This window comes from Carassius gibelio, chromosome B5 (assembly GCF_023724105.1).
Source record: "Carassius gibelio isolate Cgi1373 ecotype wild population from Czech Republic chromosome B5, carGib1.2-hapl.c, whole genome shotgun sequence".
Classification (NCBI taxonomy): Eukaryota; Metazoa; Chordata; class Actinopteri; order Cypriniformes; family Cyprinidae; genus Carassius; species Carassius gibelio.
Window position 1 is genome coordinate 41,366,456 of NC_068400.1, and position 12,817 is coordinate 41,379,272.

Here is a 12,817-nt window from a genome sequence, read left to right on the forward strand (position 1 = left end):
CCCTCACACTAAAGGCTACACTGTACTAAAGAAAAGAGACAAGCTCTTTGGTTTCTGAGAACTTACTTTCATCTTCTGCTGATGATGGTAGATCTGCCAGGCGATTTGAACATGCACTGCACACCATTTGCCTGGCTTCTGACATGAGCACAGAGGACATTACAAAGCATTAGCACAAAGGTAGTGGCATATAAGGAGGAAAATGTAGGGATTTGAAATATGATGATGCTTACTCTTACTGAGGTCCTAAAAGGATCTGTTATCTGTAAGGAGCCGAGGAAGAAAAGGAGAAAAGGAAACCAACAGATATGTTTTGTAACAAAGTCCAGGTACAGTACATGAAATGTTAAAAACATCACAATCCTGATATGATTTTAATGGCCAATATCTTAAGACTGGGCGGCTTACCCTTGGGTCCTTCTGAAGGAGAGTGTGCGAGACCGTTCCTGGTCGTGCTGCAACATCAATAGTGTTTGGAGCCTGGAGAGAAAATAAAAACCATTTTAGATAAAGCTAATGGAACGCAGCACAACACTGAAGTCTGTTTATTTAATATTTTCAACCATGCACTGTTCAGAGATATTGCACTGCATTTTTTGGCTCCTTGGTGTGATGACTGAAGTCCTGCATTTTTAACCGAAGATCCTATGAAATGGAAATGGTGTAGCTTCTATGTCTTAACTTGGATGATGTCTACAGTATAGGGTAAAACATTTATAAAACCGACTAGCAATTTGCAATTAAGGGTATTACTGTGACCTAACTAAATAAAGCCTATTGGTTATTTAACAAGAACATAATAATGCCATTGATATGCTCCGTCCAAACATCCTGTTTCAAAAGGAAATGCATCAGATCTGGAAAAAAATCATATGATTCATCATGGGTGTAGCCTAAAGCTTAAAAACTTCAGTCCCAAGTTTCATGGATGCCATAGTCATTTATACTCATAAACGTCATACTTGCTGGAAACTTCAGACTGGCTCTACCTTTGACTGGTAGCTAACACGAGAGTGAGAGTTATTTGAGAAGTGGAAGGTAAAAACCATTACACACCAAGCGAGTGAAAGCCCATATAATACACACTGCAAAAACACACACGATAACCACCCTCCTCAAGACCACAGTCTAAAGTTAACACAAAAGCCTCCAGCAGGATACTGAGCCTGAGCCTCTTTGCATAATCCATTAGTGGAGAATGTGGCAGTGGTAGATTTCTCTGTCTGTCTGCAGTATAAATGTGCGGGATTTGAGAACACCCTGAATACTAATGGTAAGGTGATGCTGGGCTCTCAATCAGCTGCATTTCTGCAGTATACAGGAAATGGAGAATGATTTGATCCCATTCTTATTTGTTTTTGGACTTTTTTGCCCCTTTTATTATCATCAAATGTGACCCGAACGTATTGGGATAAAGATGGGGGATGTGATTGAGAAACGACCCATCCCAGGTTTCACTCGGTCTCTGTCAGATGAGCATCCAAGGCTTAACATGCCAGGAGATCATTTGCTAGACATTAGGGCTGTGACTTGGCAGGGTTTTTAAACTCAAATCAACATTTTTTATGACCTGCACAGAGTAAAATCAACACAATATGACTATGAGTGGGGTAGGACAATGTCAATGGTAACACATTTAACTGTAAAATTACCGTAAAATACATGATTTACAGTTCAGATACAGGTTTTCACACAAAAAAAAAAGTTTTATAAATTGAAAAAAGAAAAAGTAACATTTCAGCCTTAAAAAAAAAAATAATAATATTGATGAGTCAGAAGTATTATTATTAATTTAAACATTATTATAAATCATATTAATTAAATAACAAATGTCTTTTTATATCGATTTTTATAATGCATGAGCTTTTTGTCAATCCACCAGTTCACGTTTAAAACTGCGTGTTTGCGGTGTAAAAACATAGCTTGATTTTCACATCAGTCTGAACAAAAACAGCAGATGAGCTTCTTAAAAAAAAAAATCTGAATTAATTCTCTGCCAGCAGGAGGCGCTTTCAGAACAGAAAAAATATAGCGGTTTCCCAACATGTACAAATTGTTTGCTTGAAATATGTGGCTTGTTCTCAAAGAACAGGTTAATCACCTGTGAAAACCACAGCCTGAACAGTATACAATGTCAAATACCCCAATTACTCAAATTTTATTAACTTTATTTTTGGTTAAAAATAAATAAAAAATTTGGTGCAGCACTAGTCCTGTCCTGTAAGATTCTGCAGATTAAATTTAACTTGCATACTTTTAACTGAGTAAGACTTGAGACCAGTCCTTTGTTTTGCAGAACAGATGAACTGGCCAAAAATGTATATGTAGAAACTTTTTTGTTTTTGTTTTATGGGCCATATTTTTTTAAATATCTTTGACTTACTGGTCTTGGCAATATCAGAGTCTGCAAGCAGGAAATCTGAAATGCCCAAACAAGCCACATGGGTCTCTTTCTCATTCTGCTCAAGTCAAAACAATTCTGTCTACCTTCCCACATGATGTGAATGTATAGTTTTGAGTTTTAACCTTTTGAGGCTGGAAGGCTCCTTGCAGTGAACTGAAGGGCCCTGAATGTGGAAGCAATGGAGGCATGCCTGGCATTGTTGGTGGATAGGAGGGAAAGAACTGCACAGAAAAAACAACATTATTGTAAAGTTTGGAAAACAATTTGGTGTCTATCATCTCTTTAAGCTAGAACAACTTTTTATCCTGCTTTGAAAACAACATCAAACCAAAAAACATGCAAAAAGTTCACAAATATGTCTCAGCAGTATGCATCTTCTGTCAAAGCAAGGTTATGCAGTCAAAACATGTGGACACTTACATTTGAATGTCTCAAGAAAGGATTGTCCAGCTTTGGGGCGTACTTGTCGAACTATAAAGAGAGAGGGAGAGAAAAAGAAAGAAAGAGGGTGCAAATTAAAAACATATCAACAAAATCAAAGGCATCTGCAACCAAAAACATGAGAGAGCTTTACTGCAGTGTGCTTACATAGTCAAATAAAAAGCAGATGAAACTCAAATAAATTACAGTCTTTTAATAAAACAATTACACAGTAAAACAGCCATTCAATGTCACATGAAAGAAAACCACTGCAGCCGCAGCTGGAACGGGCTTCACAGAGCCGCTCCAGTGTGTGGGAACACACTCACTAAAGAGTCAAACCAGATCGCTAAACAAATGAAGGCACCCTTCACTTACAGTTAAACAGACGTGAGACTTTATTACGTGGCAGTGTCCTTTATACTGAACAGTAAGTCTTTCAAGGCAAGCTCTAATTCTGAAAAGTATAAAGTTAACAGTTTAACTATATGATAAACAATTACAGTTAGTAGGCTAATGTTGTGAGACTCTGCATTTGCAGAATCGGGACTCGTAAGGAAGCGAGAAAGGCTGAAATGGTTCATTTTCATTCAATGGAAATAAAATGTCATTTCAAATTTTGCATTTTTTTCATCACTGTAATAAAACAAATTCATTTATAAATGTTTAAAAAAACAACAACAACAAACATTTAACATTTTACTATCAAGGTAACCCAGCATCTTTGTCACCTTAATTCCACTGGCTTGAGTTTTTATCACTGTAACGTCAGCGCTGCTTTTAAAACAAAGTCAATGCTACTGAGTTCAATGCATTTCTTTTACATAAACATTGAAATCCTTATATACAAAGCCCCTTATATAGTGTAGTTTCTACAGAAGCCTGTCGTCTTAGGTCTCAGCTGATGGTAATAAAAGTGGATAAACCCTGTGTGTGTGTTACTTTGAACAGCAGCAGTGCTTGAACCACAGCCCACTCATGGTACAGACTTCATACTCCAACAGATCAACAGGCATAAGCTGCTTTTATCCTGCATTATATGAATGTGTGGTGATAATTAGCTTAAATCAAATACATGAGGTTGCCCTGGCGGAGAAAATGGCTGATCTGGCTTCCCTGCGTGTTGCACTTCTGTGATCCTTCTGAGAGCCGCACGTCTGCTTTATGGTTAACACTTGCCGAGTAAATATAGCAAAGGTTTATAGTGGCCCATAAAAAAACATTGCTTCATAATTCACAGCTCCTGTCAGAGCTTTATAACAAACAGCTTTGGCAAATCAAGGCTCAATATTACATCTGTAAACAATTAAATCTTTATATAAGAAACGCTAGGAGGAAGGGAAAAAAGAAAACAAGACAGACATTATATGAAGTGTTATATCAACATGAAACGCAATTTGCTACCCACTTTAAAGGTAGTTTTCCTTTATCAGGATTTTTTTTTTTGGGGGGGGAGGGGGGGCATACATCAATGAATCATGCACAATAAGAACAGAAACATGTATAAAGGAAGCAAACTGGGTTATTTCTGGTTTCATGTTGACTTTAAAAATGACTTTTATACTGTTTTCTATTAATCCCAGTAGACAACAACACTGCTTCCTATATGCAAAAGCTCTTAAACCAAGCAGAATGTTTTCAGAAATCAAGCATCAGCACACCTGTCAGTAGAAAACATCATATTTAAATCACATGGTGTTGAAGGAAATTCAACAATAGCTGTTCAGCAAATAAGATTTGTATCTCGTAAAACATTTGAGGAAGGTGTGGAGGTGTGTTCGTGATTCAGCACCAGAGATAAGATGCATAGCCAACATTTTCATCGCTATTTAAGTCCTTCAGTTTCTGATGACGAAACAGTTCTGTAACCCACAAGAATCCGGACAGCGAGCTACAAAACATATGGCATGTTTTAAGCTAGATTTCAATCTTTGCAGATGGTAAACTATGATTCAGAAATGCTTGACTTTTCATCTAGCACTCTTGACATAATATCTTTCGGATTGGTTGACAGCGGCGATAGTATGCAGATAAGACATTCTTGTTCCTGTCTGAACACGTTTCAGAGATCTGAATGCTTTTCATATGGCTAGCTGACTTTGAGGAGCTTAATTTATCTGATTACAGGCTGCCAAAGTTTTCTTCTAATAGCCGCTTTGCACACGGAAGCAATTACGCTTTATCAAAACAGCCCCGTTGATGTCATGACTTTCATCTGCAGTGAGGTCATTATGTTTCGACCGCAAGCTTTGAATGCATCACACAGAATGAGTTCTGTCTGTACCTCAGTCACGCCATAAGACCCTGCCTGCCTCCTGTTTTTCTCAAACAGCCCCCAGCACTCAGAAACATCACCATTCTGCTCATATGAAAGCAATAAAACATCTGTGGCTCGCACTATTAAAGCGCAATGAGTACGGCATGTCAACATGACAGCAAAAAGGGTTTTTATTAGGGGAAGAGCTACAATATTTGTGGTTGTCATGGGACAGTAGTTTATCTTGTTAGGATGATGGGTATCTGCTATGTCACTGCTATAAAACTATTTTAACCCCATGGCCTCTGTTTAAGATCTGGCATGGTTTAAGATAAGCCTCAAGTCTCTGTAGTGGGTTGTAAACACTATATATATATTCACTATTATATAACAGCTCCAGTATCACCACCCTGCATCATATTTGCTGAATAAAATACATTGCTTGTTTCTTAATAATTGTGGAATGCTGATTCCTAAAATAGTATCTGTTCTGCTCTACCACGTCATGCTTTCTCACAAAATATGAAGTGCATTTTGTGACTTTTTGCTTTTTACAGCCATTTGTAAGGTTCAGTTCTTTTTTTTACATGTATGAATAATTTCAAAGACGTTATGTTATGCATAATCTTTTATGCCTAATTTCAAGTTTCAGAATTATGGCCAGTTATGAAAAAAAAGAAGCAAATTTAACTTTAAACTTGTGTTTATGTAAAGTTCTTTGCCATTAAAGGGACTATATGAACATATTTTAAGTTAAATGATACATTCTGAATACTTGTATTCTCATTAAAAAGCTATTTAATTGTGCATTAAAGCTGTATGTAATGTATTTTTAATATATTTTTGAACTCAGCATCATCAAATTATGCAATTTTAGGGCTTTCCTAATTTTTTTTTTTTAAGATGCAGGGTGTTATGATGTGACTGGATGTGGTTTCAAATAGGCCGCCAGTGTGTGTTACTGTTACATGTAACCGGTTTGGCTTTTCTTGGAACTATTTCTGTCAACTGTGATAGAGGTTGATTAAATAACTGGTCATATTGCATCTAAAATATACGTCACTCGTGTTGCTCGTCTGAATATCAGCAAAAACCTGATGTGGACGTGCTTATATTCAGTACGACAGCATGAATGCACGTGTCATTTCCTGTTAAAACAGGACGGGTGCATAGAAGGGGCTTGTTTTTAATAGGTTGGAGTATTTTGAGGGGGAATAGGGAGGTAGGAAGGGAGTAAAATCTATCTGTTTTTACTTATCCTCACATTTCTGGCTGGGGTACGCACCATGGGAGGTGCAGTGGGCGGCCCAATGATGGCTGCCGGGGGCAGACTGGCAGGGAAGGGCGTGAAGGTGTGCTGATGCGTGTGTTGGTGCTGGTGCATATGCTGATGTTGGTGAAACTCGGCCCGGAGGAGCGACACAGGGCCCAACGGCGACCCTGTGGCCCCCGGCGCCGGCCCCCGACCTCGCTCCGAGCTCTGAACCAGGAAGCGGTTGTTCAGCTCCTGCCGCAGAAGATCATGCTCTGCAAGAAAGGAGAGCGAAGGGGAAAAAGGCGGGAAAGGGGGGAGATGGGGAAGACACGGGAGGGAAAAGAAAAAAAAAGGCACGGGCGGCCAGTGAGTTTTCACAACAGTGGTAGGAAGAAGCGAAAGAGGGTAGTCACCTGGCTTTCTCTGTTTCTCCAATTCAAGGTGTGAGGGTTTTCTACGTGAGGACTCATTGGTGGAGGTAAGAGAGTTGCCTGTGACAATGTGCCAATCAGAATCCCCGAATGAGGCTGGCAATACATGATTGGTTGGTTGAAAGATATCAAGAGGCTGGTATCTAAAGACAAGAGAGAACCAATAGTCACCTCAGCAGAAAACACACACACACTTGAGCCGACAAACATAAACTCTTATACGGCCTTAAAGGGATCGTTCACCCCAAAATGAAAATTACCCTCATTTTGTTCCAAACCTGAATGACTTGATCTCTTCTGTGGAAAATATTCAAAAATATTTTCAATGCACTGACTTATATTGCACGGATTAATTTTTAAAAATGATTATAAAAGAAGAAACAAATGCATACAGGTTTGCATACAAAATTTTCATTTTGGGGCAAACTCTCCCTTTGAGACCCTTCTTAAAATTTAAGGAACTCTTTAAGCGCTTGCTTGATGCTTAAAAAAGACATTAATATATAGTTTTAGTTTGTTTCTAGTGTTCAAAAACAGTACTTTTAGTACTTCTGCAATGACTTAAGCCATGTGTTTACCAAATGTTTACACCATAAAGGTTAGCTGAATGTATAAACCTGCTATTTTTTTTAATTAAATGTATTTTTATACTTGACTTGTTTACTTGTTTAGATTTAGATCAGCATATAGCTTTTAAAAATGCCTGGAACTGTAAATAAAAAAAAAATACACTTACCGCATAAAGAAAGGCTGAGATGAAGAGGACCGGTATAATTTTCATCTAACATTTTGCATTTAGTGTAAATTGTTTCAAAATCTGATTTAACTGTCAAAGGTAAAATAACTTTATTTTACTGCTGAAGTGTCCTTCCCAGACACAGGATCCAGATATTAGAAATAAACAGTACAGCTGAAATCCTTTTTTTTAATATTACAGGCATCAAATTCAGTAGAAAAATTGGCCAACTGGATATAAGTCAAATATTTCATATGCTGACCTCTGATGTGTGCCCCATTTCGCCTCACTCTTGAAATATCTTGAAAAAAAATGCAATTCAAGAGCAATGCTGTTGTTACTGAATACTTTATCCATAAAGCTCTTTAACAAGGGTTATTTGTCAACAAACAGAGCAATTTATGCTTTACACCATGAAATTTAAAGCACAGGAACTGTAGCATAGGTCCATACATTTGTGGGAACCAAATTTGTTTATAAGACTAGCACTAAATTAAATATGATTATTTAAAACAGGATGAATTCTGATGAACAAACTATGTATATAATCACATACTCTCATTTTGATCAGTTTATCAATTATCATTTTGATCAAACTTTATACCCTTAGTGCACTTACACACTAGAGAAAGCTGCAAAGGAGCATTTTAAGGATAAAAAAACGGGTAAAAACTGGACCCTCGATTCTTACTGGTCAAGGAAAGTTAATGTCGAAGTGCAAGTTAAGATTTTTACATCTTTCACACATTCGATTTGCAGCTGTTTCTGGTGCAGCGAAATCTCTTGCAACTACGCACCCTTATGCAACTTATATATTTGAATTTATTTGTCATAATACAGAACTGAAGAACCTATTGCCCAAAATATAATCTAATCTCATATTAACTCCTACATAAACAGTTTAAATCTCAATGAAGGGGTTCTCACCTGGATAGGGTGGTCCGGCAGGGTGTCCTGGCACCACCAGGCTGTTGGTCGGTAAGGTGGGCGGAGGAGGCAGTGTAGCAGGGTTGGCGAACATGGCCGGATGGCTGGAGAGGTGAGAGGGCGAGTGAAGGGAGTAGTGGGAGGACGGCAGACCGGTGATGGAGAGAGGAAGAGGAGGAGCAGGAGATGGGAGACCGCTGATGTGATGAGAGGAGTGAGGCAGGTGGTGTTTTGGAGGAAGCGTGGAAGGGCTGTTGCTGTGATTAGAAGGAAAGACAGTATATGAGAAAAAACTTACAGCAGTCCATTTTCAGATTTTATTACAAATTTAAATGTGTTTTTGTTGTGAGAAAAACAGTAAATAGAATAACTGCAATCAAGAGTTTGTGATAACTGGCAGTGAGTCTTTCAGATCGCTGTGGAGGAATTTCGGCCCACGCTTCTTTGCAGAATTGTTTTAATTAAGAAATCATGTTTAAGGTAATGCCACAGCATCTCAATCGGATTTAAGTCCAGACTTTGATTTGGCCACTCCGAAACCTTAATTTAGTTTTTCTTGAGCCATTCAGAGGTGGACTTGATGGTGTGTTTGCATAATGTTTTTGCCCAGTCTCTTTATTGTTGAATCAAGAACACTGATCTCAGTTGAGGCGAGTGAGGCTTGCAATTCTTTAGATGTTGTTCTGGGTTATTTTATGACCTCCTTAAGTCGTCGTTGCACAAAAAAATACATTTTGGTAGGCTGGACAATCCTGGGAAGGTTCACCACTGTTCAAAGTTTTCTCCATTTGTGGATAATGGCTCTGACCGTGGTTTGTTGGAGTCCCAAATACTTAGAAATGGCTTTATAACCGTTTCCAGACTGATACATGTCAACTATTTTGTTTCTCATCTGTTCCTGAACTTCTTTAGATCATGACATGATGTGTTGCTCTTTAAGCATGCTTCACTTTGTCAGACAGCTTCTATTTAAGTGATTTCTTGATTCAACAGATCTAGCAGAATTCAGGCCTAGGTATGGTTAATAAAATTTAACTCCGCTTTCTAAAATAACGTGATTATTCACAGTACTTTCATGATTTAACAGGAGGGGGCAATCCAGGTAGGTTTGGACAGCTTTTTCCGTTAATAAATCATCATCATTTAAAAACTTAATTTTCGTAATTACTTGCATTATCTTTGTGTAATATTAAAATTAGTTTGATGATCTGAATCTGACAAATGTGAAGTGTGACAAATAAATATATATACACACACACACAGGTTTTGTAAAATAAAAAAGTTTCTAACCTGATGTCGTAAAGACTGCTGTACGGTGAAGGATGATGATGGTGACTGATGATTGGCTGGCTGCGGTGAGATGGGGGCGGGATTCTGTGCTCCAATGAATGTGATTGGTTCCTCAGGAGCGAAGGGGTGGGGTTAGGCGACACAGAATCCTTCTTGATAGCGAGAGGGTTCGAGGAGAGCGGGTGCAGTCTAGACGCCGGGGCTGCCGCCGCAGCAGGGGCAGGGGACCCCGTAGGGGGCGACGCTGGAGTCGGACTTGAGATCGGCGGGACAAACGAAACGTCGTTACTCTGTTCCTGGCTACGCTGAAGGCCAGACACTTTGGTCGAGCTGGAAGTTTTGGACCCGAGATTCTCATTCGTTGGCGTAACTAGAAACAAAGAGAGACACAAAGAGAGTTTAAAATCTGTATGTGTATTTATTTAGTTTCTGTATTTAATTCAGATGTCAAATTCAGTGTAGATGCTTTTATTGATACACAGTAGCTGGGGGGCAAAGGCCTCAGGTATTTAAAAATAAATCCAGTTCTTCAATTGTAAAACCAAGTCACACCACAGGATAGTGAAAGTGCCACAGGTTTTTTTTTTGCTCATATGCATGGGAGCATCTCAAATCAAATGCACTTGTAGTTTGGCACAGTTGTTGACATGTATCCTATAGTTTGGGATTGGTTTGCTATTCCATCCATTAGGTTGCAGCAAGGTGAACAGAAACCAGCTGATATTCCTTCTTCACCCACTGTGCATGACGCTGGCATACACCAAGACACCAAACGCATCCACATCTGACTGACTGTCTTCCTCTCTGCGCCTCATCTTTCTTATCTCCCCTTTATCGTTTCATCCCAGGTTTCTTTTATTTCTGTGTTTCTTTCTCTCTCCATGGGTTTTATGAAGTGTTTAATCAGGTCATTTTCATGCTTGACTATAATCAGATGATCCAATTTTCTGCAAGCAATCCAGTCAGAATGAATAAATCAGAGCTAATTAAAGTTAAATGCCGTTCCCATTCATAGATTTACAGAGCACACAGTCTGCCATGAAATAATTATGTTTCAATTGTGCTGTGAAAAGGGATCATGCACCCTTTATACTGGCCTTTCAGAGTCCTCCCCCTTGCTCTCTCTTTCACAAGATATTTCCAGGGATTTCGGTAACACTGCCAGAGTCTTTGTACAGAGGAACTTCTGCTTTTGCTCAGTTAATCTGAGCACAGTGCAAGAAAAGTAAAATAGGAAAATATTCAAGAGTTCAAAAAATGATGGTGCATCATAAAGTCCATCTATATATATATCCAGTCTAAATCCATTAGCTCGTGTACACACAAACACAAATGTGTTTATAAATGTACATTTAATAACTCATCTACATCTTAAAATTATTATATCACCAGTTAGTCAATCTGCTCTCTAGGTATCAGTATTAACAAACCCATTTCAGTCGACAACTGAATGTAACCAAAAACTGTAAGGGACCGCAAAGATTGAGAATCTACCAAGTAAAAAAGTCCATACTGATCAACCACTTACAGAATTTTAATATTAGCCAATTATTCCATATCATCTTAAAATAAAAAAGCACTCAATTGGCATACACCTGTTTCACCAATCACAAATACCTATTTAATTGCCAACAGTGCTAGAAAAGAACACAGAAGGGAAAGACGGAGAGTAGAGAGTAATTTAAGACAATATCTTCCACAGGCCACTAATTAGCACATTTAATGCAGTCCTCATTCCTACTTGCTTAGTGCAACCTCAAACAAAGACTTTGAAAGCCTGCAGTACACATACTCTCTCCCAGGCCATTAAAACCTCAGACCGGAACTCCTAATGGAATATCTGTGCTGTATTAATATAGCACTTAATCATTAATGGACACCAATAATTGATGGTTAAAAACGCTAGCTTGAGTTCTTGACATATTTCTCCCCTGCCGAATGTGACGCACCTCCTAAATAAGCCCAAACAGAACGAGTACTTACAAAGAAAATTGTCTTTTTAAGCGCGTAGGTGGTAGAGCTTGTCTGCTTTTGCAGCTCTGGGTTGGCTTTTGAAGGTTTTATTCTGGGAACGGCAGTTGTTAGGATTTGTAGGGCAGAGTTTCGTGCAAGATTAGCGCGAAATGAGAACTTCTACCCAATCGCTGGGAAAGGTCTGAACAGATGCACTCATGGATAACCTCGTCTTGCTTGCCTTTTCCTACAAAGCACAGAAGAAATCCGTCGCCCGTTGGTGATGTTGCCTTGGAAACCAGTCTCCGAGGCATGTTTGTGTGGTAAAAGCGGACAGTGGTAGTCAGGCTCCTCAGTTAGCGGTCCGAGGCACTTTAGGCACTCTTAATGATGATTCTAATGGGCCATAATGGCAGCCAGCAGGCAGGACAAGACATACAAGCTTGACTTCTTTCTCATTAAAAAAAGTGCCCTGTGAATGTCTCTGCTCATCTGGATGCCTGCTGTACGTAACGAAGGGCCTTCTTCCCTGTCTGGAATGTGGCCGTAATTATTTCGCACAAACTGTGACACAGTGTGATGTCACGCTGCTGCCAGTGGCGGTGCATGTCTTAGCACGGACGAGGTTGTCACCTGCGAAATTCTTGTCAATTTTTGGTTGCGGTAAATTGTTAACATGTCAGCCTCACTGTAGACACATCAGAATATGGATAGGGCAAGTTGCCACATTAAAGATGTACGGCTTTCAATTTTCTCAAAACATTTCATATTGGGACTGTTGGTCCTGAAATTCTGCCTTAGGAATCTTTTAATGAGAAGACAGTGCCAAATAAACTTGTAACTCCTTTGACTTTCGTTTCTGACAACTGACAGGCCTCAAGGCAGAAATATTTCTTCGGAGGTAAACAAGACCTCATTATCCAACACCAAGGTCAGTGATAGATTTACTGTGCCCAGTAACAACAGAAGCTCACAACACACCAACTTCAGTGTAAATGGAGTAGCTTCTTACTGCTTACCCATTAAAACATTGCCACTGTGATTTTAGGGTCTTGGATTGGTGCAACAGGCAAAAATCATCATTTTGATTGCTTGATTATGAAAAGTTAAACCAAAACTATTTCTAACAAGTTTCACAATTTCA

At 38.9% G+C, this 12,817-nt stretch overlaps 1 protein-coding gene across 15 annotated transcripts in view; it reads right to left on the reverse strand.

The window, feature by feature from the left end:
- The window catches only part of LOC127958845 (autism susceptibility gene 2 protein homolog), a 249,998-nt gene that overhangs the window by 7,327 nt on the left and 229,854 nt on the right, over positions 1-12,817 (reverse strand). For 8 of the 15 annotated variants that reach the window (XM_052557862.1, XM_052557868.1, XM_052557865.1 and 5 more), the window contains 9 exons: positions 9,721-10,090; positions 8,431-8,687; positions 7,766-7,804; positions 6,346-6,608; positions 2,825-2,875; positions 2,527-2,625; positions 409-480; positions 234-263; positions 67-138 (listed from right to left, as the gene is read on the reverse strand). In XM_052557862.1, the coding sequence (XP_052413822.1) occupies positions 67-138; positions 234-263; positions 409-480; positions 2,527-2,625; positions 2,825-2,875; positions 6,346-6,608; positions 7,766-7,804; positions 8,431-8,687; positions 9,721-10,090 (1,253 nt within the window). Of the gene's footprint in view, positions 1-66; positions 139-233; positions 264-408; positions 481-2,526; positions 2,626-2,824; positions 2,876-6,345; positions 6,609-6,749; positions 6,911-7,765; positions 7,805-8,430; positions 8,688-9,720; positions 10,091-12,817 lie in introns of all 15 variants that reach the window. The other 7 variants (XM_052557867.1, XM_052557866.1, XM_052557875.1 and 4 more) reach the window with 5 other exon arrangements.